The 27,420-nt window shown below is 38.8% G+C and overlaps 1 protein-coding gene across 22 annotated transcripts in view; it reads right to left on the bottom strand.

Annotated features, from left to right (window-relative positions):
- Positions 1–27,420, bottom strand: part of PRLR (prolactin receptor) — a 194,013-nt gene that overhangs the window by 15,113 nt on the left and 151,480 nt on the right. For 18 of the 22 annotated variants that reach the window (XM_042825635.1, XM_042825633.1, XM_042825641.1 and 15 more), the window contains 8 exons: positions 18,921–18,989; positions 13,463–13,565; positions 12,283–12,415; positions 10,059–10,228; positions 5,170–5,333; positions 3,814–3,955; positions 2,215–2,347; positions 330–499 (listed from right to left, as the gene is read on the bottom strand). In XM_042825635.1, the coding sequence (XP_042681569.1) occupies positions 330–499; positions 2,215–2,347; positions 3,814–3,955; positions 5,170–5,333; positions 10,059–10,228; positions 12,283–12,415; positions 13,463–13,550 (1,000 nt within the window). In that variant the 5' untranslated portion in view covers positions 13,551–13,565; positions 18,921–18,989. Of the gene's footprint in view, positions 1–329; positions 500–2,214; positions 2,348–3,813; positions 3,956–5,169; positions 5,334–9,890; positions 10,014–10,058; positions 10,229–12,282; positions 12,416–13,462; positions 13,566–18,920; positions 18,990–23,622; positions 23,721–26,038; positions 26,131–27,420 lie in introns of those variants that run through there. The other 4 variants (XM_042825639.1, XM_042825652.1, XM_042825654.1 and 1 more) reach the window with 4 other exon arrangements.

Genomic DNA, 27,420 nt, shown 5'->3' with positions numbered 1-27,420 from the left:
TTAGGTATTATTAGCTAAAAGGTCAATTTGAATGCAGTTTTTAGAAAAGGATTTTAGCAAGATGGTGTTTCTTTTGGCTTGACTGGAGGAAATATGTGGATCCAATAAATGATTATCTGAATGTAGTTTTAAAGCTTTCAGCACTTTTGGCCTTCAAATGCTAGGAGGATGAATTCTGATTTACTACTACAACAGACAAGATGGTATCTGTTCTTACGTATTTTTACATGTATTTTACTGCAGTCTATGAGAAGAGCTGGAATAAAAAATACTGTATCGAAACTAATGACCCTGAATTATTCGGTTCCACAGAAAACACTGTCTCTTACCTATGTAGGTCACATCCACATAATGAGGATCAGAGCTGTTACTTCCCATTTCATTAGTTGCCTTGACAGTAATATTGTATATGGTCCAGAAAGAAGTGTGTTTTTTATCAAAGTAGCAAGAATTGGGGCCTGCAGTTCTGTAATCTGGACATTCATAAACTTGTTCTTCTCTGAAATGAAAGAATCACAGTGATTACACAGACTAAAACACATGACTTTGTTTACAAGTAGTTGCATTTGTAGTAACACTCTACAGGGCTGGATTTGATTCTATATGCCTAATAATGTGAAGGAAATAATAATACTGCTTTCACACTAAAAGGCAACTAAAGAACCCAACTCCTCTACCCCAAAACTAAGACTACAAAGCCTGGAAAGTGCAGGCTTCTTGAGCATGCAGTAGTAGAGTGCCACTGTTGCTTTTCCGAATGCCCTTATCTACTACATGGCCCTCAAAAGTTTCTGAGAGCCATTAAGCTATTGCCAAAGTCTTCTAACCCTCCTGTTAAAAACAGAAAATTTCCAATGTTCATTTCACATTGAAATTAATTCTGCCCACATCAAAAGCTTTCAGAATTTGTGTCATTTACCACCTGTTCCTCAAAAACATATAATTTGTACTTGTCCTCAAAATCCATTCCCAAGCTTCCCAAAGAAGGTAGTAATCGGAAAGAAAGTTCATGGAGAACACATAGCACTTTTTTCCAGGATGCTTGGAGAATTGATAGTCTAAAAGAAATGCCTCTGATACTGCTTCACAAGATTTTTCTGAATAAAATGTTCAACTGTGAGATAAGCAACAATTACTCAAATAGCTCAATGGCAGAGCTTGAAGGGTTGTAGGGGATGGAGCTACCCTGCTGCCAGTTCGCTACTAGTAGTGTTTCCCAAGGCTTCATTCTAGGTTCATTTCTGTTCATTATTTTTATCAGTGTTCTATAATGCAGGAGTGGAATGCATCCTCATCATGTTCACCAGTGACACTTAACTGGGAGCTGCTAACTACCTGGAGGGATGAGAGGCCTTACAGAGTGGTCTAGTTAGACTGGAGCATTCAGCAGTCAGCAGTGGCATGAAGTTTAACACAGACAAATGCCTGGTGTTGCATCAGGGAGAGAGCAATGCTGGACACAGGTGCATTGGACTGGAGATGAGTGGCTGGAGAGCAGCTCAGCAGGAAGGGATCTACAGGTGCTGGAGACAGCAGCTCAGCACGAGCCAGCAGTGTGCCCAGGCAGCCAAGAGGGCAAACTGCCTTGTGCACACAGCACAGCCAGTGATCAGAAGAGGTGATTCTCTGCTATATATGGTATTGATGTAGCCTCAACAAGATTTGTGTGCTGCTGTGTGCTCCACAATATAAAAGGGATGTTAAGGTTCTCAACAGGGGAGATTCAGACTGTACATTAGGAAAAATTCTTTACTGTGAGAATGGTCAAACCCTGGAACAGGTTTCCTGGAGAAGTGCTTGATGCCCCATTCCTGTCAGTGTCGAAGAGACATTTGGATAGTGCCCTCAGTAACACTCTTTAACCTTTAGTTAGCCCTGAAGCAGACAACTCTCATCATTTTTGAAAACTTTTTTCCTGGAGCTATGAGGTCAAGGTGTTACACAGCTGTGCCTTTGTTTTGCAAACACTGATATGCAGTTCCTGCACCACTGCAACTTTCAAGGCAGTTTATCTATGCCATTACAATTCACAGCATTCTGAAAAAGCCAACACTATAAAGAGATCCTCTTTCAACCTTAAATATGTTGTTGCTAGTACTATTCCAGAATATGTCACTTGCACAAAAGCCAAAGAAAACCACATCTCTTAAATGCAAAAACCAGTTAAGCTTGATTTTCTCACAAAATAGTGAATAATTATATACAGCATCTTACCCCTCTTTGCTGTAAAGTAAAGTGTAGTTAGTAGGATGCCCTCCATCGAAACCAGGTTTCCACCAACAGGTAAATGTTTCCTTTTCTGGGGAGCGGCATTTGGTTATTGTAGGCTTTTCAGGAGGTGACTGTCCTGCAATGGATACATGAATGAAATAATTAGTGCATTTAATGCATTAAGTCAACTCCAGAGCTTATAAAACATAATCAAAAGGAGCACTAGAAAATAATATATATATATAAAATATATATATATATACATTTTTTTCCTTACAAGGCAGGAAAATATTTTGCTTCATTATTAGCACAAGAAAGAAATGGTGTTCAGTGGCTAGGGCAGCAGCCTGCAACTTCAACCTAGATTCAAAACCCTTTCCCACTGAAGATACAATGAGGAACGACATTTATTTCTCTGGCTGTGGCTCTCCTCTGCACCCCAAATCTGGTAAAGGATTCTCAATACCATCACAACAGGTTTTATAAAATTATTTACTCAATCTATCATCTAGATAAGCATTTTTTCTTCAAAAAATGTGTTTTAAAATGCTAATTATTCCAGAAAAAACTACTGAGTCACTTGTTTTGGCTCAGGACAAAAAAAAAAGAGTTTGTTTGCCTGTGTTTATGTAGCTGCCAGTAATTCTCTTTTGAAGTGCCTATGCTGAGATGACTCAAAAGACACAAAGAAGTAATTCTTGTTTTTCTTCCTACAATGACGTTATGCTCAGTACTCCTTCTAATTGCCTGATTCCTGCCAAGCAATTTACAATTATGTGGATTTCTGATGATGTTACTATAGTCTCAAGAAAATCATTTGCGCAAAAAATAGGGCTGAGAAGATGCTTAAATTTTGAATAGTTTGATGCTAATAAAAACTCTAATGTTCTTGAAACATTTGCAATTATGTATCCATGGCAAATATGGTCTTATTATATCAAAATATATATTCTCTATTATTCAGAGTAAGGCCATTGATTTTCTAAATCTATAATTGCCTAGGGCAGATCTGAAAGCGGGACATTTTAAAAATATCTTCTATTAAGGGCACTTCAGCAAACTCCATGTCAAATAATGAATAATACAGTTAGTGGTAGAAGAAGATTTGAGGCAACTTGGCTCATTCTGTTGGAACATTTAACGTTCCAACAGGATACAGATAATTACTCCCATTTGATGGTAGCTGCTATGTCATGGTCTGTTAGGCAGGGCAATAATTTCAGTCCAGTTGTTAGCGAACAAATGAATGACTCTTACAGAAGTACTACTACCTGGTATCTTCAGTTACAGGTGAAGTCACCACAATTTTTAAGTGGCAGGACATGACCAAAAATTTAGGTAAGCACACCTGTATCAGAAGTGACTTCCTACTGAACTCCACACTGTTTGTCATAGAGAGTTTTGCAAGATGCTGAGTCGATCAGCAAGACCAAATATGTAGTGACACAAAAATATGATAAGATGCACTAAGTTGTTCCTCCAGCACTATGAAGGCATCTGTGTGAGGAAGCAGGTTTTCAGGGCTAGCATTTAGGTACCTTTTGCGACACTGAGCTACTTGTATTTTAAACACAGCTAACAGAACAGCAATTATCCACCTACCACCAGAGATCAGAATGCGTCTTTCAGAGCTCCATTCACTCCATTCTCCAAGGTCTAACATACAACGGACCTGAACAACATACCTCATGCCAGCACTTAACCTATTTATTTTGCACTGTGTCTGTACTCCAACAGGTACTGTCTGGAAAAAACAACAAGGAATTAGGGCATTTTAACAAATACATCATCAAGAAGTATGCTTATGTCACTGACTTCTGAAAGGCAAAATTTTCAGTCACATATTTGCTAGGATGTTAATTACAAAGAAGTGAAGCTAGCAACCAAATGAACAGGAAAGCTCTTCAGTGACACTGAGAAGCTGAGAACAGCAAGATAAATGGTGTGAGTAGAACACCCCAAAATTTCAGGGAGAGGAAGACTGTCCCAGCAAATCATGTTGAGGGGGATGGTGACTCAAAGCCCAATTAAGAATAACTAGGGAGTTACTGAGAGTCTTTTGAAAGAGTCACCTTAAAAAGCGGAATTTAAGAAGCACAGCCATTTGTAGCGCTGACGGAAGACAGGAAACCACAGTAGCTGCAGTTTCAGTTTGATGCTATCAGAAGCTGCTCTGTTAGCATCGTGACTTCTACTTAAACTAGACAGAGTGGCGTCCCTCCCTGATGTTGTGCATTCCAGGCAGTGCGGGCTGCCACAGGCAGGGACCCAAACCCAGATGCACGCGAATGATCTCATGGTATACTCTCTTATTGGAGTACAGTTTAGTGTACTCTAGGATAGAGAGTGGGTTTGTGTTAAGTCAGGGCATCCATTTCCCCTGAAGAAGTGGGTACGAATATGGGACTTTGCACTTGCAGGGACTTGGATGTGCTTGTATCTCCCTGTCTGTCAGAGAGGAATCTCTGCATAAAGCATATTTCTGTGATTAGTTGTAAATATGCATTTAGAAATTTGTAGGTGTCTTTTGAGTGCCTAGTATTGTGATTTAGCTTCTGCATTGCTGATACTGACTTTTGATTGCATAGCTAACTGATTTCTCATTAATAATATTTTAATGAATCACCAAACTGACAATTTTGCTTAAACTTTGCAAACTGAGCAGTCTTACTGTGATACTCAGCAGTAGATATATTGATGAAAATCAAAATTACATATTCAACCAGTAGGCTAACTAGATTTATTTACTTTTCATTTTATTATATAACATCCTTAGGATAGTTACGCAAATACCATTACCTTCACTCTCTACAAACGATGACAGAATTTTCCTTTATATAACAATATTTCATTATAGTAATTCTACTATCCTTATGGAAACTAAGATTTTTATAATACCAGTTAAATTCTGACAGTAGAACTCACTGAAAAGCATTTATGTATATATTTTTCTCTTACCTCCCACTCTTCCTTTTCCTCAGGTTTTAGTCGTAGCTCATAGTGATATAAATGATTAGAGCTGGCATCAGCTAATAGAGGTGGAGACCATTTTGCCCAAAGGTACATTATATTAGCAGATCTTTGTGTTTCTAATGTGAGATTCACAGGAGAACCCGGCTGAACTGTACAAATGAAAAGTTTGCCATTAATGATTCATGTATTCAATGTTTGAATTATTAATTTTTCTCTGAAAAGATTCCTCCTTTGTTGGTTTTTTTTTTTCTTTTTCATAGCAATGTCAGACAGGGTTGCTGAACAAAGGGCATGGAGTGATGTAATAGGGATCACAAAATTAATAAAATGGGGATTAATCAGGTTCACCTCCAGCACATACAGGTTAGCAGAGAGCAAGTTAAGAAGACAGCATGCTAGGGGTGCCTCTGTTAGATGCCTATATGCTAATGCACACAGTATAGGAAATAAACATGTATACGACACCTGCATATGGCTACATTCTCATTGGGATCACAGAGAAGTAATGGGATGGTTACAGAGAAGTAATGGGATGGCTACCATGACTGGCCCTGCCTAGGGATGGATGAGGAGATGACTGAGAGTTTATGGAAATACATGGCTAAGTGAGTTGACCTTATAGTGAAGGTAACCTTATAGTGAAAGCCTGCTACAGGCCCTCTGACCACAGAGACTGTGCAGATGAGGCTCTCTACACAGAAGCGGCCTCATGTTCACAAGCTCTTGTCATGAGAGACTTTAACCAATACGTATCTCTTGGAGGGACAACACAGCAGGACATGAGCAACCTAGAGGTTCCTGGAATGTGATGATAACTTCTTCCTCCAAGTGAGCAACCGACAAGAAGAAGCGCTACGCTGGACCACATTCTTACCAACAAGGAAGAGTTTATTGGGAGTATGAAACTCACAGACAGCTTTGGCTGCAGTAGCCATGAAATGGTGGAGTTCGAAACCCTTATGGCAAAAAGAAGGATGAAAAGCAAACCTTACAACCATGGGCTTCAGAAAAGCAGACTTTGAGCTTTTCAAAAATCTGCTTGGTAGAGCTCTTTGGAATAAGGCTTTGAAAGGAAGAGTGGCTGAAGAAAGCTGACTATTATTCAAAGATTGCTTCCTCCAACAACAATCCAAAGATTGCTTCCTCAAAAGCAATGCAAAAGAGGAAGTTGGGCAAATTTCCAGGAGGCCTGCATGGATGAAGAAGGATCTCCTGACCAAACTCGAACAGAAAAAGTAAAACTACAGACAGTGTAAGCAAGGATGGGTAACCTGGGAAGAATACAGAGATACAGTCAGAGCATCCAGGAATGGAATTAAGAAAGCTAAAGCCCAAGTGAAATTGAATCTGGCCAGAAGTGTCAAAGACAACAAGGGCTTCTACAATTACATGAGTGACAAAAGGAAGATTAGAGAAAATGTGGTCCCCCTGCTAAATGAAATGGGAGACCTGGTTGAACAGGACAGTGAAAATGCCGAGGTACTGAATGCTTTCTTTGTTTCAGTCTTCACCAGAAAGTCTGGCCTTTGGGAATCTAAGTTCCCAGGTAGATGTTGCTGAAGCAAGGAGGCTGTGCCCTCAGTGGAAGAGGATCAGCTCAGGGAACAACTGAGCAAACTGGATATTTGTAAGGTCATAAGCTCTGATGTGATGTATCTGAGTGCTGAAGGAGGTGGCAGATGTAATTATAAGGCATCTCAGTAATTTTCGGTCCATCATGGCAACCGAAATAAGTGCTTGAAGCCTGGAGGAAATAAAGTATCACTCTTCTATAAAAGGACAAGGAAGAGGACCCAGAGAACTAAAGGCTGGTCAGCTTCATTTTGATCCCTGGGAAGGTAATGGAATAGCTAATTCTGCAAAAGATTTCCAGGTATTTGAAGGATAAGAAAATCAGAGGTGGCTAGGGTGGATTCAACAAGGAAAACTTATACTTCACTAGTCTGCTGAGTTTCTGTAATTAAATGACCAACCTGACAGATGAGGGGAAAACAGTAGATACTGTCCTCCTGGACTTCAGTAAGATCTTTTACACTGATTCCCAGGAGATCATCTTAGATAAGCTATTAAGGTATGGGCTGGAGGAGCAGACAGTGAGGTGGATTGAAAACTGGCTAAACAGCCAGGCCAGGCAGTAGAGATCAATGGTGCAAAGCGAATATGGAGACTAATAACAAGCAGAGTACTCCAGCGCCAATACTGGGTCCAGTTCTGTTTAATATCTTTGTTAATGATCTGGATGATGGTGTAGAGCTCACCCTCATTAGATTTGCAAATGACACAAAATGTGGGGTAGAGACTCACCAAATATCCAGAGGTACTTCAACAAGCTGGAGACACGAGCTGGCAAATATCTCGTTAGTCAATGAGCAGGAGTACAAAGTCCTACAGATCAGGAGGATCCAGTATTCCAGTACATAGTAGGGCCACCAAACTGGAAAGTAATTTTGTAGAAAACAACCTAGGAGTTCTAGTGGACACGAAGTTGAGGAAGAGTCAGCAACATCTCCTTGCTGCTAAGAAGGCTAGAAGTATTCTTGGCTACATTAGATAAAGAATTGCCAGCAGGTCAAGAGACATGATACTTCTTCTCTGCTCAGCACTGGAAAAGCTGCACCTGATGTACTACATCCAGTTTTAGGCCCACCAAGTACAAGAGAGACATTGACATGCTGGAAAGAATTCAGAGAAAGGGCCACCAAAACAATGAAAGCCTTCTCCTGTGAGAACAGGCTCAAAGCTGGAACTGTTCAGACTACAGGCTGAGTGAGAAATCTCATCAATGTGCTTGAGTACATCAAGGAAGTCTACAGACAGGATGAAGCCAGGCTGCCTTCAGTAGTGCCCAGTGCCAGAACAAGAGGCAAAAGGCACAGACTGGATGTCTGAACACCAGGAAGCAGTTCTGTACTGTACAGGTGATAGCACACTGCCCAGAGAGGTATTGGAATCTCCTCCTTGAAGATCTTGAAACGCTTTCTGGACATGGTTTTGGCAACTTGCTCCGGGTGCCCCTGCTTGAGCACAGGTTGGACCAGATATACTCAGAATTCCCTTCTTACTTCTGGTTTTAGCTGAGAAAAAATTGATCTTAATTCATAGTGCCTGGTATGATACTGTGTTTTGGCTTTAGGAGAAAAACAATGTCATTAACATTGCAGTAGTTCAGTAGTTGCTGAGCAGTGCTGCACAGAGTCAAGGGCATTTTAACTTCTTGTACTGTCCTGTCAGTGAAGTGGATTAGGGTGGCGCACAGGGAGCTAGTAGGGGAAAGAACCAGAACACTTGCTCTGAATTGTCGAAAGGGATATTCCACAAGATATCATGTGAAAAAAAAATATAAAACTGAGGGATCTGGTCAGCGAGTCAGCTGCTGCTACAGAACTGTTTGGGCATTGGTCAGCAGGTAGTGAGCAACTGTGTTGTGCACAATTTATTTCTAAATATACACAATTATCATTAATATTGTTTTCCTTTCCTCTTCCTTTCCCATCTTAGCAAATCGTTTTTGATGTCAACCCACAAGTTCCACTTCATGTTATTTTTCCAGTTCTCTTTCCTACTGTCATAATTTCAGCTGGAATAGAATTGTTTTCTTCATAGGAGCTGAGACAGGATCAGGACAGCTGACTTACACTGGCAAAGGAATATTTTATACTACATGAAATGGTATGAAACTTCAAGTGGAAGGAGTTTTGGAGGGGGTGGGAGTTATTCTGGTTCTCTTGCACAACTTGGGTCCAGTTGGGCAGTGGGAAGTGTCAAGCAATTCCTTGTGCCTCACTTGTTCTACACATTCATATATATATACACACATACAGTTGTAACTATTTTCCTTTTCTATTAGTAAATAGTTTCTATCTCAATCCACAAGCTCCACTTTGTTGTTGGTTGCTTTTTTTTTTTTCCTTTTGCTTCTCTCCTCCATCCCCCTGGGAAGGTGGGGAGTGAGCAAATGCCTGTGTGGTGCTCAGTGATCTGCCACGTTGACCACAACACCTATCGACAGGGAGAGGGACATGAGCAAATGGTTGTGCAGTGCTCAGCTGCCTGCTGGGTTAAACCACAGCACCACCTCAACCATTCTGTTGTCTTTCTGTTTTCTGTTTTGTAATTCATTATATTAATTTCAGATCATTCAGTCCCTCTGTGAAGTTACAGTACAACAGACTTTTTTTGCCTTTTCTCTCTAACAGTGTTAACTGGCTACTAATCTAAGACAAGATCAGCAAATCTTAGACTTAACTCTGAATTTGTTATGCTATGGAAACAGAAATAATAATTTCATTCAGCCGCTCTTGTAAAATGAAAGTGTGGCCAAAAAGACTGTGTACACTGTAGAATGTTGTATGCAGAAAACAGAATGGACTTAAGAATATGAAATACTGCACAAAACAAACAAAAAATGTGAGGTTCTTAGGCATATTTTTACCCATCCAAGACTGCAATGCCAACAACCAGAAAGATGTTTACATTGGGAAAACCTAATCTGGAACACTTCTGACAATTTGACCTAATTTGAAAGTTTGATAATCCGCAGTGCTAGGAGCCTACAAAACTGTTTAGACTCAGCTGACTCTAACTGAAATACTGGAAGTAACTAGAAACTGGAGCAATTTTTCAGTCACAATTAAGGTAGTGCTAGAATATGCTTTTACATGATTTGTAAGTAAAATGCGGTTTGCACATACATTAGAGGTACCTACTTCACTTGAGATGATCGGCAGGTAAACACTCCTCCATTAGCAAGTTTCGTAATATGAGGAAAGAAATCTTTCACCACTACTTGTTCTTGGATTAAAAAACAGATATGTCTCAAACTAGGTTGCTTTTTTTGTTTTTGTGTTTTTTGCATTTCATTCTTTCTTTTTTACCTATGGAAGTCACATCCACATACTGAGGATCCGAGCTGTTACTTCCAATCTCATTCGTTGCTGTTACAGTGATATTATATGTTGTCCATGAATTAGTGTGGTTTCTATTGAAGTAGCAGGAATTGGGACCTGATGTTCTGTAGTCTGGACATTCATAGATTTTTTCTTCACTGAAATAAAATGATTTAAAAAGTTCAAAGTTTAGGAAATGAATCAAAGTAGATAATTTTCTAGTAATGGCCTAAGTTCAGCACAGACCTTTAAAATGTTAAACTTTAAGCCTATATATAACCCCATCTCTGGGAAACATTTCAGTGAATGTCAAACGCTATTACCATAAATGCTCCATTGACTCATAAAGCTATTTTTATGCAGTTGTTCAAGACGAAAGTTTTTATCTGCTTTTTTATACACAAGAATGTGTTGCCAAAAGAATGGAAAAAGAAATTTCCGGAGACAATACACAGTAATTTAAAAAACATTTAGAAGCAAGTTAAATTTTCCTAATGAAGGAAAATTGCTAAATGTCTTCTTTACATATTTTTACTGGAAAATAACCTGATAGGCTCCATGGCAGAAGGGTGTTTTATTACTTATTTTGTTTTCAGTAATGTGTTCATTTATCTGCTTTTGAATGTGAACATGGCCATGCCTCTTACATACTGTCTTCTGCCTTAGGAGTCTTCAGCTTTTTTTTAGAGGTGAGTTTTGTACTCCTTAAAGCTGAATTGGGACTTTTTGTAGGTGTGAAGAACTGCAGAAGCACAAAGCATCACCTCAGACGGCTAAAGGACACATTTTATTCACTTCATTGTGATGATCTATACACCAGTTGTAACAAGATCTTTCAGTGTCTATGCAGCTTTGTCCCAGTTCACAAAGCAAAGATGTAAGAGGACTGCACCAGAGACAACAAGTTAAGAAAGATAACTCTGGCCTAGATCTGGAGTGCTTAGCAACACCTATGTTTCATCAGATTTAATAAAAATGATAAGCATCTGTATCCATCTCCAGGCAGCACTCTTCTGGGCTGTGACTGGTATGATGTAAAATGCTCATAAGAAGTTCTATTCTGATCAAAAATCAAGATCAAAACACCTGGACTTTCATAAAATGAAAGTTCTACAGATATGCTCATTGCAGATAAGGAAAATGTCATCTCTCTCAGTTCATTTTTGATTGTGGTAACTTCATTAAAAGGTGTACCCTTATCAATTAATACAAGTGATCTGGAGTTGGTTTAATTTAAGCAGGGATGTCTGAGGCTTTACCGTATCTATTTTGAACCTCACTGGATTTATTCAATGAAATTCAATCTCAGCTTCCCTGCTTACTTGTACATATCACGAGACCTCTTTTTAAAGGAAGGAAGGGCTCTTATATTAAGAAGCACAGGTTAAGCAAAGTCACTAAGCATATGCATTCTATTCTTAAACACTATGAGGGTGCCACAGATTTACCAAATCAGTTTTGAGATGCAATACCCACATCTGATTTTACCCCATTTTGTGAGCCACCAGCTTGACTATGAATTCAAATAGGGAAGTCTCTAAAATAGACTTTCTCCAGATGTGTGTTAGCTCCTTGGTGCCCTTGGGGCACCACCAGCCCTTATTGTAATTGCCCAGCCTCCCCCACTCTACCTTTGGCCAAGACTCCATTTCAGCCCACAGCAGCAGGGCCCATCTCCAGCTTCCTGCAGCCTGACCATGGGCCCCACTGAGCTGGCTTTGACCATGGGTGACATCCTCGCCCAACACAACTTTGAGCTGTCCCCATCCCCAGGATTGTGCCCCATGCCTGGGGCTGAGGTTGCCCCACTACCTATCCTGCTTCCCTTCATTAGACAGGAAGGGCCCTGGCTGATGATTTTGCTTTGCCTGCCCGAGAGAAGTTCCCACAGACCCCAGCCCTCATGGTACCCTGATGCTCCCCGCCTCAGAGAAGCACGCTGTTCAAATTAAAGCTGTGTGCCACCTGATAAGAAGGACAAATTACATCTTTCCCCAAATTTCAGCTCATCTGAGTTTCATTAGGGGCAGGATGAAGGTTTGGTTTTGCTAACAGTGATGTCTTTTTTCTACCAAGGGAAACCTATTAATAGTCCTTGTTGGCTATCTGAAGTTTCATGTATTCATAAAAAATAGTTTTCATAAATGAATGTTATCATCCCTCATTCTGACATAATTGTCACTTGATAACTTACTTATTCACCGCTTTTTACCTGTCCTTGCTGTAGAACAGGGTGTAATTGGTAGGAAGTCCTCCATCTGAACCAGGCTTCCACCAACAAGAAAAGGTTTCCTTTTCTAGAGAACGACATCTTATTATCTTAGGTTTTCCAGGGAATGATTGACCTAGGGAAGTGCAGAAATCCAACTAGTTATATTACGGCTGGACAGTGTTTTTTTTTTTTTTTTTTTTTTTTTTTTTTTTTTTTTTTGTTATAGTTGTTACTGAATGGCAAATTCAACATGAAATGCTTGAGGAGAATAAAATTATTTGAAACTAAGGAATGAATTTCGCAAATACATCTTCCTGGAAAAAAGGTCAAGACATTCAGAAAACTACATATATTTTATCTCAAATTTCTGAAACAGCTGCTAGTATATTTTTTCTTTTCAAATGAAAATTTCATTTTTACCTAAATTTCAGAAGTGTTCAGTAACCTTCAGAATAAATTAAAAAGCATGGAATCAAATGCATGATTTACTGTTTATATTTCCTAACATATCAAAAATCTTTATCTTCAGGTCATCTTAGAATTAAACTTTTCCATCAGCTTTGTAGCTTTGTGATTGATTCAAAATTTCATTGTTTACACATCTCTAAATGTATCAGAGGAAATTACAGATAAGACGGATTATAAAAAGAAGGAATCAATGAGGTGGATGTAATATTTTTTGTCCTGCAACCTGAACTTGTTTGCTAATTTTATGAACGACCCGTAATAATCCTAATACATTTTAGAATACTTCCTGTTAAAATTACCTGTCATTAACTTCCAACAAGAAAATAGACCATAAATTTACATACTTTTTCACAGGAAGAGCATGTGGCTTTTCAACCTAAGTTTACTCTTACTTCATTAAAGTTCCATACCATATCTTTAACAGTGTTACTACTCATGTGATGCTAATTCCCAAAAAGGTGATAAGGATGCAGTGGAGGTGCGGAGAGAGCAAATACCTTTCATTATCACCACCATATTATCATTAAATTAATACTCCAAAAAGAAAAGAGGATTCAAGTCATTTTCAAGACCTCCACACAAAACTTTGAAAGAAAGCAGTTCAAATATGCACAGGTTCCAGTGATGGTCAGGATAGATCAAGTAAAGCCTCAGACTTTTCTGAAAGAAGTGTTTCAAGGAAAACAAGTGTTCTTGGAAATTTTGTACTTACTTGTCAGACCCACTGTAGTCAGAGGAAGTAACAATATAATCTGAACAGACGATATCAAATTCTGTTTCATGATTTCCACGTCTCCCATCACATCAAGGACTCACTGAAAAACATGCAATCATGCAAAAGTAAATAAAAGTGTTAACATGTAATATATATCCATTTTGATCGAAGTCCTTTTTGAATTGCAGCTAATTGATTCTTGTTATTACTCAAACAGGTGTGGCACAAGTACATTTTCACTTGAGGGGAAGAAAACCTGAGTTGGAGAGTAGTAAACAGATCTTTCTGCAAGCCTTTGAGCAGATAACAGTGCTGGGATTAGGTTTCTATTGCATTAACTTATCTTCTACGTTTATTTGGCATCTTGGAACACAGAAGCTTTAGAGCTTTCTTAAGGCTCTAATGTCTGATGTTAATTTACCTGAGAGGTCAGTCTCGTAATAACAAAAAATAGAATCATAGAATCATAGAATCACCAAGGTTGAAAAGACCTAAAAGATCATCCAGTCCAACCGTTCACCTATTACCAATAGCTCCCACTAAACCATGTCCCTCAACACAACATCCAGTCTTTCCTTGAACACCTCCAGGGTCGGTGACTCCACCACCTCCCTTGGCAGTCCTTTCAATGTCAAATTCAGACCATTCAGCCTGAAGAACGATTCTGTGTGTTCAACTCCTTGTTTTTACCGCATTTAATTCTGCAGGAAAATGGAAAAGGCAAAAAGAGAGAAGAAAACCACGGAAAAAGTAGATATCTTGACAATTAACTTATCAGGTGAAAATACCAGACAGAGCGATTATCGCGCCTCTTTCTTCAGCCTGTAAAGGCAGCGCAGAACTCAGGCGCCGTGCAGCGAGGCCGGAGGCTGCGGAGCCCGGTGCCTGCGGAGGCTGACACCGCTAGGTGTCCTCAGCACTCAGGGTATAGCTCAGGGCGACCGGGAGCCCGAGCGGCTCCTCAGTCTGCTTAGGCTGAAGAAAGGGCAGAATGAATCGAAGCAAACCTCTTCCTTTCCCCACCGATACACTTTTCTGCTTGGAGATGGTGAGTGGAGTTGGTAGGCAGCCTTACTCTCGGAAAATAAAGAATAAACATTAATTATCTGAAGGGGTAACTCCTTACATCAGCTTTCCACTCCTAACACGTACATCTGAGAGGTATTTTGTGCTCAAAACCATTCAGTGTAGCACAGCGTGAGAACAAGATGTCTCTTTGCAGAGGAAAAATTCTTTGTGGTTTATCAGATGACTCTATTTTCATTAAGCAATTCATTTTCTGTATCGAGAAACTATAGCCTGTCAAAACATGAATCTTTTTCAAGTACAAAGGGAAACGAAGTATCAGTTAATTTCATTGATACTAAAACATATTCACTGAAGACAAAGCACTTCTGAATATCTAGGCACGCTTATGCACGCATCTGAGCAATGCTCTGCACAGTTGCATCTGTGTTTGTTTTAAACCCACTCACAGCGATCTGAGTATACACAGCCAGTGCAGGGCAGAACTCTTTAGTATAAACTCTGGTTTTGTGTAAGCACATGCAAATTTTATGACCATAAGAAACCTACAAGGCACAACTGCTAGTATTCAGTTTCAGAAATGAGCTGTAAACATGGTGTTACGTAAAGCAGCGTATAGACTATTTTGAGCACTGAGGCACATTTTTCCCAAGTAAATGTGAAATAATGAACTGTGTGCAGTAACAATTTCACGTATATACAATAACAGAGTTGTTTTATTATTATAAAACACAGGTGAACACTTGCAAAACAAGAACTTTCAATTTGAGATTCACACTGTAGTTGCCAATGGGGTACTGACAACATATTTTTTTCTCTTTTATTACAGAATAAGAGACATGTCTTCTCTGTGCAAAGAAACAGAGAAGCATTATCAACTGAATGAGAGCACTCTAGAAGTAAAATAGGATCACTTTGGAAACCAAAGACCCAAAGAATAAAATTAATAGTGATAGGATTTAATTAGTGCATTTATAAGCAAGTATTTTTTCTTGGGATCATTCATTATTTAAAAATTAAATGATCACAAATCACCTCTGTGATGTGGGTATGAAAAAGAACAGGAGAGATATGAGAAAGGGGGATATGGACTTATTATTGCCACACATGTAGTATCTGGGTCATAAAAAAAAATTAAATTCTGGTCATCTGTATGCTGAAAACAGCCTCGTTCCCTCTTCCTACAGAAGGTGGATAATCTACAGAAGTAAACAGGTTAATATGTTTAGAACAGATTTAGAAAACAGCTGCTAACACAAACAGGGAACACAAAGGCTGCCTCATGAGAGGCATGAAGGAGAGTTAAGGAATTGGCTTTTTATTCCATGGAAGGATCTGACTGTCCTCTATAAACATACCAGCGGATTATCATCAAAAGAGAGGAAAAAAAGAATGTATAAATTTTACCAAATGTTGAAACAAGAATGAATGGCTGTAATTAATTCAAAAGAAACTTAAAAACAAAAAACAAACAACAACAAAAAAAACCCATCCTCACAAAAATGAGCTGCTGGAATAGGCTTACAAAACAAAAATTCCCATCTAGCTTTCCCAGAGAGTCTGATCTATTATGAAATATATATGACATGGATGTTCATTATAGCTGGAAAGTGGTCTTTATGATCCAGTGTCCATTTTTCTGGTTGGTGTTTCAATGCCATTTAAATATCTTGAATTATTAACAGTTAGAAAACTGTCCATGAGCATAAGATGGCTGGATAGCCTATTTTACATATGGAATGTAATGCTTTCAAATGCATTCAAAATATTTTCTGTTAAAGAATAATCACAACATCCAGTTATCTGCTCTTAAATATGTGTTTAAAAGCATCTAAGAAAAGCATCATTCTGATATTTGCATTGCTTTGTGAAGGAATGTCAGCAGCAGCAGAGAAGTGGCCAGGAGGCTCCAGGCATATTAACCATATTCCATTTGTTCTGGAGCCTGCGTTTCCATGGTTGCTTGGTATTTGGTATTTTTGATTCAGATATCATTTGTAGGGCTTGTGAAGAGAACTCTTGTTTTTTAAAAACACTTGCTTTAATAGAAAAATAATGTCCACTTTGTCATAACTATATCAAAAGTGTACCTTCCCTATATCTCCCTTGAAAATCATATCCAAGAAGAATAAATATGGTTAATGAACATGCTGTGGGGAATGCCTCACTTTTAGAACTGAATACATTCTTTCATAAGAGATTCAGTACACACTGATTTCTCAGAATGTCATGCAAAACCAAGGGTTCAGTAACCGATAATTGAAGAATCATATGCCTCCTTCTTGAAGCTTCTGATTTAATTTGAACAAAATTATTACATTCTGGCATTGTAGTTGAATTTCTCCCTTTTAGCGTGGAGTCACACCGTTCTCAACAGCTGTGCATCACACCCCAGAAAACTGTGCATCTGGATGCAGGCAGAATTTGGTACCAGGGTTTTAGAATGCACAGAAGTGGGCAGTGCTACATTTTACTATACAATAATTATTGTGTAATTAATAAAAATATGAAATTGTAGAGTTGAAAACTGCTTACAATGCTGCTAGATGAAGCTGAAAGTTAAACAGAAATATGCTATGAAGCAGAGAAGAATGTCCTCGTCCTACTTTACTTACAGCTTTTACATTCCTTGCATCTCTTTCTCACCTATGCTGATACATACATTTCTTGAGATTGGCAGAGAACTCTTTGTCCAGTTTAGCACAGATTGAAAGATTTCCTATCTGTGATATTTTCGGGCTTGCAGGAATAGGCAACAACTGTACAGCATCCACTCCCCGTGACATTCTGTCCATTACAAGCTTTGTTACCAGAGGAGTCTAAAGCCTGAAGTGTTTCACCAATCTGTAGCAAACAAGACTCACATTCCTACTACTTTCAACACTAAATAAGATTTGTCTCTGAGGCCTGGGGGAAGGCAATTTAGAGAATCTCAGAACACCACAGTAAATTACCATGAAAGCCTGAACTACACCTGTATGAAACCAAACATAAATAAATAAGAGAATAAATCTTCGCTGTACCATCTGGAATCCTATTGGGCATACATTCATCTACACAGTAGGTGTTGTACGACTGCGCCGTCCCATGCTGATTCTCACGTCAACATGGATGACATACGTCCCTAACCATGACTTAGGCACAGCTATCAGTAGATGTGTTTCTGAATGACAAGTGGTGGTTTGGGATTATACTGCAAATGAGAAGTGTAGATGTGCACTGTGTTCTGAGCTCTGCTTTCCCCTTCTAAATGACACCTAGCTGGAAGCCTCCAACATACAGGTCCCTCAGGCAACCTTCATGGAGGCATGTGAGCTGTGTAGAAGGCAGGTAGTTCAGACATGCCTCTGAACTGCATTTCTGCTGAATAATTCCAGGTAGATACTTTTAGCATGTAGGTTTGTACATGCTAGCTTTGCAAGGATACTTTCTGTTGGCAATGCCAGGTTAGACATCAAACTGATTTCTTATAATTAAGCACTTCATATTTCTGTGCTGTTTGATCAGGAGACACCTCTAAGTTCTTTAAGATTTTATCTGAAAAGCCTACATTTGAGTTTGTAATATATTTATTCCTATGTTCCTCTCAAACAAATCTCATACTAATGGCCCTTTGCAATCCTTTTTCTTATCAGCAGTCAATATGTGATGATGAATGGAGCAACTTCTCTCACAGATAGAGATGAACTCAGTCTACAAGACTTACATTAAAAAAAATAAAAATCACAAAACCCATATTCTTGAAAATGTTTCAGATACTGAACTATCTCTCGAAGCATTTAAGCACCAAACCTAACTTATGCCTACTGATTTTACAGAATTGAGCTTGGAGTTCCTTTTAAAAAAACTCTCAACATCTAAACTGACAAAGTAGGTCAAGAAAACTGCAAGAAACTATCATCACCTCATCACCTGTCCTTAGCAGACTGGAAATGAGGATGGAAGAAAAAAAGGACTTTGCTAAAACTCTTACTAGAAATGCATCAAAAGCTTTTTTTTTTTTTTTTCTTCTGAATATCACCAAAACCACCATGGTAAACCTTGATTTAACTAATAATGACAATTTTCCTCCACCTCCTGAAGGGCTCCTGAAGATGTCGTTTTCCTCTATGGTGTTCTGCATGTTTAGCCATAATCTCATGACTTTTATTCATATAGTATTCCTTTACAGACAAGGGAAACATAAATTGTAAAGAGGAAAATTCTAAAGACTGAAAATTCGAATTTAAATTAGAACTTGATAATTGCTCTTGAATTACAGAATCACAGAATTGTAGGGGTTGGAAGGGACCTCTAGAGATCATCGAGACCAACCCCCCAAAGTTCACCTCAAATAACTACTAAGCCCTACTTCCCAATAATAATCCTACTATGATAGTTTACAATTTATAAATAGCACAGTCATAAAACATAAAGTCTAGTTTCCTACCGAAAGGATTCATGTGTGCAAATAAAAATTTTGTTCTTCTCATTCATGAACATCAGATCACTTGATTATCTGCAAGAAAACAGAATAATTCAATGATAAGTGTGTTACTGGGAGTATTCATGATTTAATTCTTAAAACACAAGGAGCAAAAAAAATCACCATATTTGAGCTGATTCAGACACAGACACTCTAAGTCAATTAAACATTGAGAGCTCACATTTAAACATCAAGAGCAATAGTGGCTATGGTAAAATAGAATGTTACTGTACTGTCTTTCCATTATCTGTTTCAATTACAGCACAAAACTTTTTAGACTGTGCTATGACTAAAGGCTAATACAAAAGCTGGGACAGGATGAAAAATGATGGGGTGGGGGAGGAACCCTGGAAACCTAATCAGTGAAAATAGGGCATAGGGCAGCGGCTACGCCTAAGTCTACTGAAGAAAACAATTGGCCCATTGTCTCTTGTGCAGAACCCACCAGAAGGAGTCCATCAAGCAAATTCCCTTCCCTATACACCTTGCAAAGGGAAGGAGGGACAGCAGTCATAAAGATATGCAGTGGGGACAGAATTTGGGGAATGTAGGAGGCTCATTATGATACATTTACCAGAAAGAGGAATAGCAGGGAAAGGAAGGGATATAAGTGGATTGGGCTAAACGTGCAAGGGAAAACAAGAAAACAAGGAGCAAAAAGGAACAAAGGGGCCAGTCAAGTGTATACTGGTGAGTAAGCTTGTCTGACTGAGATGTCAACTTGATCACCTTAGACTACTCTCATGAAGTCCTATTCCTGTTCTCTGGCTGTGTTCTGTTCCGCATACATTTGGATGCTAACTTCCACCTAGTTTAAGCAGTTAGCACAGTAAGAGCTCTGAGACAGCAGACCTCTGGGCTCATACACAGCTTCCCAGCAACTGGGAGATCAGTGGGTCTGCAGCCAGCTGCTGGATATGCTGACAGCCTGAGCTACCAGAATGATTCATGTTTTATACAAATACACACACAAATATCTAGCATTAGCAAACTTACATCTGTGCTGACACTGTGGCTGTGTGTGTTTATGGTGTGTGCGCACCCATTGAGAGCAGATGCTCAGCTTTGCTACTTGCACAGCCTGACAACACCTACTGAGCTGATTCACCTATTTCTAACAGAACAAAATCCAAGGTTTTACTAAAAAAGCCTCTACATTCAGTCGATTGCTTATTGTCATCCATGTGACTGCACTCCGCTGTGAAGAAATAATTTAGATTGGCTTTGGTGGGCAATTTATCTGCCACAGCAAGAAAACTTCTTTAAATACAAAATTAATAACTTTGGAATTACTAGCTTTGAAATTGCTGACTCCTTCACTTTCTTATGAATTTATCTCTCCTCAAGAACTTTGAAATGAAGTAAAATACTTTTGCCATGAACATCCATAATGATCTGGATCTATCGGGGACCAAGTGGGAAGCCACATTACTCAGTTACTAGGGTATTCTTTTGTTTGGCTTCATTTCAGTAAAATAATAAAAACAATAAAAATACCATGAAATAATCGGGCACCTAGATCTCATGCTGTTACAGAGGAACAACTTTAATTGAGGGCAATAAACGATTTCTTTTACACGAGCATATACAAAATGGTATAGATAACATACAATTGAATATGTCAAAATTATGTTTGCAAAGAAGTTACTCAGGAATGGTACAGATAAAAAGTAGTTCAAAGACAGAGTTCAAAGAAATCCTTTCTGTTTTAAAAAGAGTAGGAAAGTGGCTATCTGTTTCAGTGTGAGGAACAGAGTTTGATTCAAGCCTTAGTACATGAATTTCCCAAAATACAATCTGCCTCGTAGATCTTGACCACTTCATTGGCAATTCTTAAAAATGATGCACGTTTAAAATGAAGTCTAGTTTTAAGAGAAAATATACGGTTATAATTGCTAAATTAAAAAAAAAAAAGTGAAAATAGTTTTCTTCCTTATGTTTAGAAATAAATCTTCCTTTTTTTTTCTATACCTTAGTACTACAAAAACATAGAGCTCTGCCCTACCACCAGGTTTATTCTGCTCTTGTGACTGCTTTCATCAGTAGGAGATATCGTGGATTAGCGATAGATTCTTATGTAATAAGACTGACTGTAAAAGGTCATTTTTACTACAGCTACAGCAGTGCCATAAGCATTGGATTGTTCATGTCCCAGACTTCAGAAAGGTTAATGACAGAATTGATCATATCTCCTGCATAAATCAGAACAAAGACTCTCACCCAAGGTATTTCTGTATCAAATATTCGTTATTCAGATCTTATTTGTTCAGAGAACAAAGACACCATGTTAGGTACTGTACAAAGAATAATTTCTGCTCTTAGGAAATAAAAATGTAAATAATGAAGAAACAATATGGAGTGGAAGGAGGGGCAAGTCGAAATTTGATTTAAAAAAAATTTTTCTTTGAAAGCAAGGATTGCGTTCACTACAAAATCTTTTCAAAGTATTCTATAAAATGGAAGAGCCTATTAATGGCCAGTTTTGGTAAATTTTCACCTCAGAGTCACAAACTCCTTTTCAATGAAAAGCAGCACAAGCTGGATCAAGAGTAAACTCTTCAAAAGGGCTGACAACAGCAGGACTAGGGGAAATGGATCGAAGTTGAAGGAGGGAAGATTTAGGTTGGATGTTAGGGGGAAGTTCTAAACAAGGAGAGTGGTTAGGCCCTGGAACGGGCTGCCCAGGGAGGTTGTGGATGCCCTGTCCTTGGATGTGTTTAAGGCCAGGTTGGACGGGGTCCTGGGCAACCTGATCTGAATGTGTGTGTTTGGTGGCCCTGCTAGGCAGGGGGGTTGGAACTACATGATCCTTGAGGTCCCTTCCAACCCGGGTGATTCTGTGATTCTGTGATTCTGTGGATCTCCAGAATGCAAAAGTAAATAAAGTAAAACTAACTGAACTAAGTAAGTATCAACAGAAAGGCATTTTGTTTTGAAATTTTCCAGTAGAAGATTTTCTGAAATCTAAGCCAGTATGCAAATAATTTCAGTTTCTCAACAACTCATTTGGGGGCAATGGAAATGTGATGAAAAATTTCTGACAGTCCTCAATTATACACAGAATTTCTACAAGCATTGCACTAGCAAGTGTTCTCTTACTATCTTCACAGTACTGGTGGAAGATATTGGCAAAGAGAAGTTGATGGTAGATAGGCTGGAATGACCAGAAATAAAGGAAGCAAAGTAACAGAGTTTTAAAAGTAGTAAAGAGAACATAGTAATGGAGAACAACATGAATGATTTATGGAGTGGATTAGAGGGAAACACACAAAGAAGAAAGACAGAGCCGAAGATGGCACTGAGCAGTGAAGTATAAAACATGCATTCTAATATTCCCTTTGGTTTTCAATGTTTCTACAACTGGATGCTATCCCTAAACAGCTTTTTCTAGGTGAACACAAGTGATGGGGTTGGGTGTAAGAGAAAAATCTCAGAATCCTCATGCCTGCATCAATCTGCTAATGCTGAAGAAAGCTGTGACCTTATCTCTAGAACAGTTTCTTTATTCTCTGCCACTGAAATGGCCCGTTGTGGCTGAGCCTGTGTCTAAGGTCTCTTTTCAAAGCTTTATGACTGTGGTAAGAGTGCAACAGAAAGAACTTGGTTACAGAGGAAAAAATGTTCTTCAATCACAAATGCTCTCAATAATTAACAACAGCAGCAGAGAAAACTATTGGACAAATAACTTTCTTCTGTTGCAATGTTCTCTCTCTTTCAAGAGATTCTGTAAGACGTCATGACAGTGCCTGCTTTTTTGTTTTTTTTTTCCCAGTACACGCTGTACGCTTAAACTTGTGCTGCTTAAGAGACTCTAGAGTTACTCAATAAAAAATGCAACTATGAAAAATTGCTCCTCCAATCAAAATATTCAATTTTCTATGATTTGTGAATTTGTGATTTAGAACATTTCTTGAACATGTTCAGCAAACTTTGAACCTGATAGAAGAGCATGCTAATGGCTATCGATGCCATGCACAGTTGAAATGGCACACAGGTTTGCTAAGAGAATTAAGCCATATTATTCTGGTAATCTGCAATGGAGTGGAAAAAATACAATTATTGGAGAGTAAAAGCTGACAGACATGAGCTGAATGAAACAATATTTACTCTTCAATTTTCATTTTCCTGAGCTTTAAATAATTTCTTTTTTAGCACTTCTGACCTAAGGCATTCTATGTCCTTTAGTACAGAAACATGTAGGTATGCAGGGATATCCCTCCCAGCTCTAAACTTGGTAACACTTTGCAGATATATTTTGTAGATACTAAATCCTAAGTAACCTAGAGTTTAACACATTTTACAATAAATGTTTTCTGCAGATCTTTAAATGAGTGATGATAAGCTCTACTGTTTGTAGAAACCACACAGCTTCCTGATGGAGAGTGTGTGCAGAAAGCCAAATGTACAAATCACTCTAGATTTTCCAGAGGCTCAACCAGTAAAAATATCAATGCTTCTATATCACAGCACTCCAGAATGCCACATTTTGTAGCAAAAGTATCTTTAATTACAGCTTCATGAGGAAAACAGACTAAAATTGTAACATCTACAAACGCATTTCTGAAGGAACTGCATTCCCTCTTTAATTAGCAGCAAGAATTTCCCTTATTTTCTAATTTCTCCATGGTGAATATATAAACTGAGTATATATGAGTATAGCACTGACCTGATCTACCCCCTATCTTCATCCCAGGCCGTAATTCCTAGCAGATTCTCAGTCATGGTGAACTGTGTTTTGGATTTTTCTTTTGTTTTGCATGTATAAGGAAGTGACCCTGAGGCTGTAAACTGTGAGGCTTTTATGCACTTGTTTACAGAATTAAAACTTACACTGCAATCTCCAAAGGTTAAAGGTAAATTTATTAATGTATTCATTCATTAACCCATTCATTCATTAACTCACTTGTTCTCCTTACAAACTGTGAGGACAGCATTGTGTCACCTATTGATGAATGTATTTCTAACAGGTGACATGTGCATACCTGAGGGGTAAATGAAATGTGTTAAGAAAGGAATTGAAGAAATTCATTTTGCAGAGACAGAGATGCTCGTGCAGCAAAGGTGAGCAGATGGCTTCACAGGCACACATTAGTATGGAATATTAGGTTTCAGACTGTGGGTAGTGTTTAGCTTTAACAAACTAAGAGCATAAGAATGCCTCTCCCTTACCTCTGCTGTAAGAACAAATATGTCCAATTACACTGAACATGAATGTTTCAGTTCGTCTGACTCCCTTCTGGAGGTAGCACATTCCTTGGTTAAACAATGAGAAAAATTTACTAAGCAGAACTTGCAGAAGAAAAGCTTTCACTGTATAAAAAAATACATATTATACCGAAGTAAAACATATTCTAGCACTTTTCTTCTGCATGTTCCTGTTTTGGTTATAAAACAAATCTCCAACTGAAAAGGAGAAGTTCTGGTTATAGCATGTATCAATGCATTACACTACAATCTGTGTTTTTTGGTTTTTTTTTCAGTAAGTGTTCTTGATTCACTGTGTAGAACCTGTGTTCACTGACTGTGACATTTTTCCTTTGCTCTCAGTCTCAGAATGGACTCATAATTTATTATGTATAATAATATACAGGATCATGATTTCACCTTGGAGACAACACTGGAATTCTCCCCATTTAAAGTAGTGTACTTCCCTAACATGATAAAAGCATGGGGTATTGGAGAGGTCACTCCAGAGCTGCCTGCAAGCAAAGTGATTTTTCACATCGATGAGAACTATCTGAAATTCAAAAGTTTTGCTAGCTGTATGTAGACAAAGATGACTTTTTATACCGAAGTGTTCAAAATGTCACAGAATCACAGAATCACAGAATTGTAGGGGTTGGAAGGGACCTCCAGAGATCATCGAGTCCAACCCCCCTGCCAAAGCAGGTTCCCTACAGCAGGTCGCACAGGTAGGCATCCAGGCAGGACTGGAACATCTCCAGAGAAGGAGACTCCACCACCTCCCTGGGCAGCCTGTTCCAGTGCTCTGTCACCTCACTGCAAAGAAGTTCCTTCACACATTTGTGCAGAACTTCCTATGCTGCAGTTTCCGGCCATTTCCCCTTGTCCTGTCTCCACTCACCACTGAAAAGAGTCCGGCCTCGCCATTCTGCCCCCCACACCTCAGATATTTATAGACCTGGATCAGGTCCCTCTCAGTCTTCTTTTCTCAAGGCTGAACAGACCCAGTTCACTCGGCCTTTCTTCATAGCAGAGATGCTCCAGGCCCTTCACCATCTTTGTGGCCCTCCGCTGGACTCTTTCCAAGAGATCCCTGTCTTTTTTGTACTTGGGAGCCCAGCACTGGACGCAGTACTCCAGATGAGGCCTTACCAGGGCAGAGTAGAGGGGGAGGATCACCACCCTCGACCTGCTGGCCATGCTCTTTTTAATGCACCCCAGGATGCCATTGGCCTTTTTGGCCACAAGGGCACACTGCTGGCTCGTGGCCAACCTGTCGTCCACCAACACAACAGATTGTCAGATCCACATGCTTAATTTGGACAAAAGCAATCTCACAAAAATGTCAGGAAAAGAAAAAAGTACAAAGGTTATAAATCTTACACATCAATGATGTTTCTTTTATAAGTATTTGATATTTGCGTGGAATCAAAGTAAAGGCATAAGCATCAAGAGCCTTCATGCTTTCCCTTGATATGGTGGACTTCATGGTAAACTGCATTAAGCTCTTACATTTTACTAACAGCTGAAATGATTTTAAGCATGGTAATTTAGACCACGAAATCAACCATTAGTCCCTGTAATTAATGTGAGTCCATTTTGTTTTATATCCCATTACAATCAGTTTTAACTACCCAATTATAATTGCCCAATCATATTTCAGTTGTTAATAATGTTCATTTTGTGTTTAACCCACAACATTGCTTCCATAATCCCTGAAATAAAAACCTTATGCTGACATTTAAGCACAAAGAAATGCCAGGCTGAAAAAAAAAAGCTGTAACTGTTGGTTTTACTTTAGGTAATAACACAGCACAGGCTCTTAAATCCTTGCTTACATAAAGTCTGACCTTTTCACTTGATATAAAAGTCATTTTTATTGAAACTTGGATCCTTACCTTCCATCATTATTGTTACCTGCCTCTTTCCATGTTGCATTTTCAGTGATGCCTTTTACGGTCATGTGCCTGCATCTTCCTGGCTGTGTGTCCTACTCAGAGGCATATTTTATACAATGTAAATGGAAAAATTGTTAAAGAATAACATAGCCATGTTTTAAACTGCTCTTTTCATTTGATCTTGAAACTAAATTGAATATACTGTTTGCCACTTACACTACACTTCCAAATACAGTACAAACTGTTTAAAGGAACAGTCAGATCTCTGTCTCTTTTTCCTCCATTCGAAAATGGTGGGGCCTTCAGAGTGCCTTTGAAAAGGATGGCTATGTCTATAACAAGCCTGCCAATACTTAGAGTCTCAGTGCTGAAACCAACACGGACCAAAGCAGCTCAAGTACACAGAAATCCTAAGAACCAGCCAGCAGATCGAGAGTCTCCTGGCCCCTTCCCTTCCTCCTGACTTGAGTTTTGTCCCAAGTGCTGCTCAGAGAGCACAGGACAGTCAGCTTGTGAACTGTTTACCTGGATGAAGAACAATTTTAGAGCACTGACTCAAGGTGGTCTTCCAAAACAGTGCAAATAGCACTGGGACCTTAAAAGAGTAAATTAGTTACAGACAGTATGGATGGGCAATTCAGATATTTAGAAACCCTTAGATGTAAACAAACGTTTTAGAAATACGACAAGTGAGTCACAGGAGCCCACTGGATTACAAAGAGCTTTTCAGTATACTGCCTCTCTGTCTTCCTTTTCTTTCCTTTTTTAATTTTTTTTTTTGTTTGTTTGGAGTTATTCAAACTGATTTTTACTACACTTTCAAAGTCCCATCTACTTGTAAACATTTACTATCCTACCTCTCATTTACATGGCTGTCTTTTCTGAAGCATGTTGAGAGGTACAGAAAACTACTAGTAACACAGATTTGTTCTTCACAGTTAAATGCTGTGGAATGAAACACACTAAGAACATATTTGCTTCAGCAGTCACCTCTGCTCTGTTCTTGAACTCTTTCAGACTTCTACTGCCAATGAAATAGCAGATGCAAGTCTCACTCTCTTTTCTGGGCTATATTGTAAGCTACTTAGGACAGGTATTAAGAATCACAGACTGAGAGCCACTGGCATACAGATCTGAACACACATCCATTAACCCTTCCTCTGGGTATATTACTGTCCTAAAGAAAATGTAAGTGCAGTCAGAATGTTGCACTGTCAAGAGATAAACAACATCCTGATACTGGTTAAGGTTAAGGAAGCACAGAATAATTGCTCACTTTAAAAAGCCTGTGTTTTATCTTTGATATGAAAACTAAACCAACAGGGAAGGTTTTTAATAGAGATTTCTAGTACAGACCTCTTCTAGTGAAGCATTAGCACAAT

This window comes from Centrocercus urophasianus, unplaced genomic scaffold (genome assembly GCF_019232065.1).
Source record: "Centrocercus urophasianus isolate 14NV4802_14NV808 unplaced genomic scaffold, USGS_Curo_1.0 seq_25, whole genome shotgun sequence".
Taxonomy (NCBI): Eukaryota; Metazoa; Chordata; class Aves; order Galliformes; family Phasianidae; genus Centrocercus; species Centrocercus urophasianus.
The sequence above is the reverse complement of the archived record's forward strand: the minus strand, read 5'-3'. Positions and strand labels throughout refer to the sequence as shown.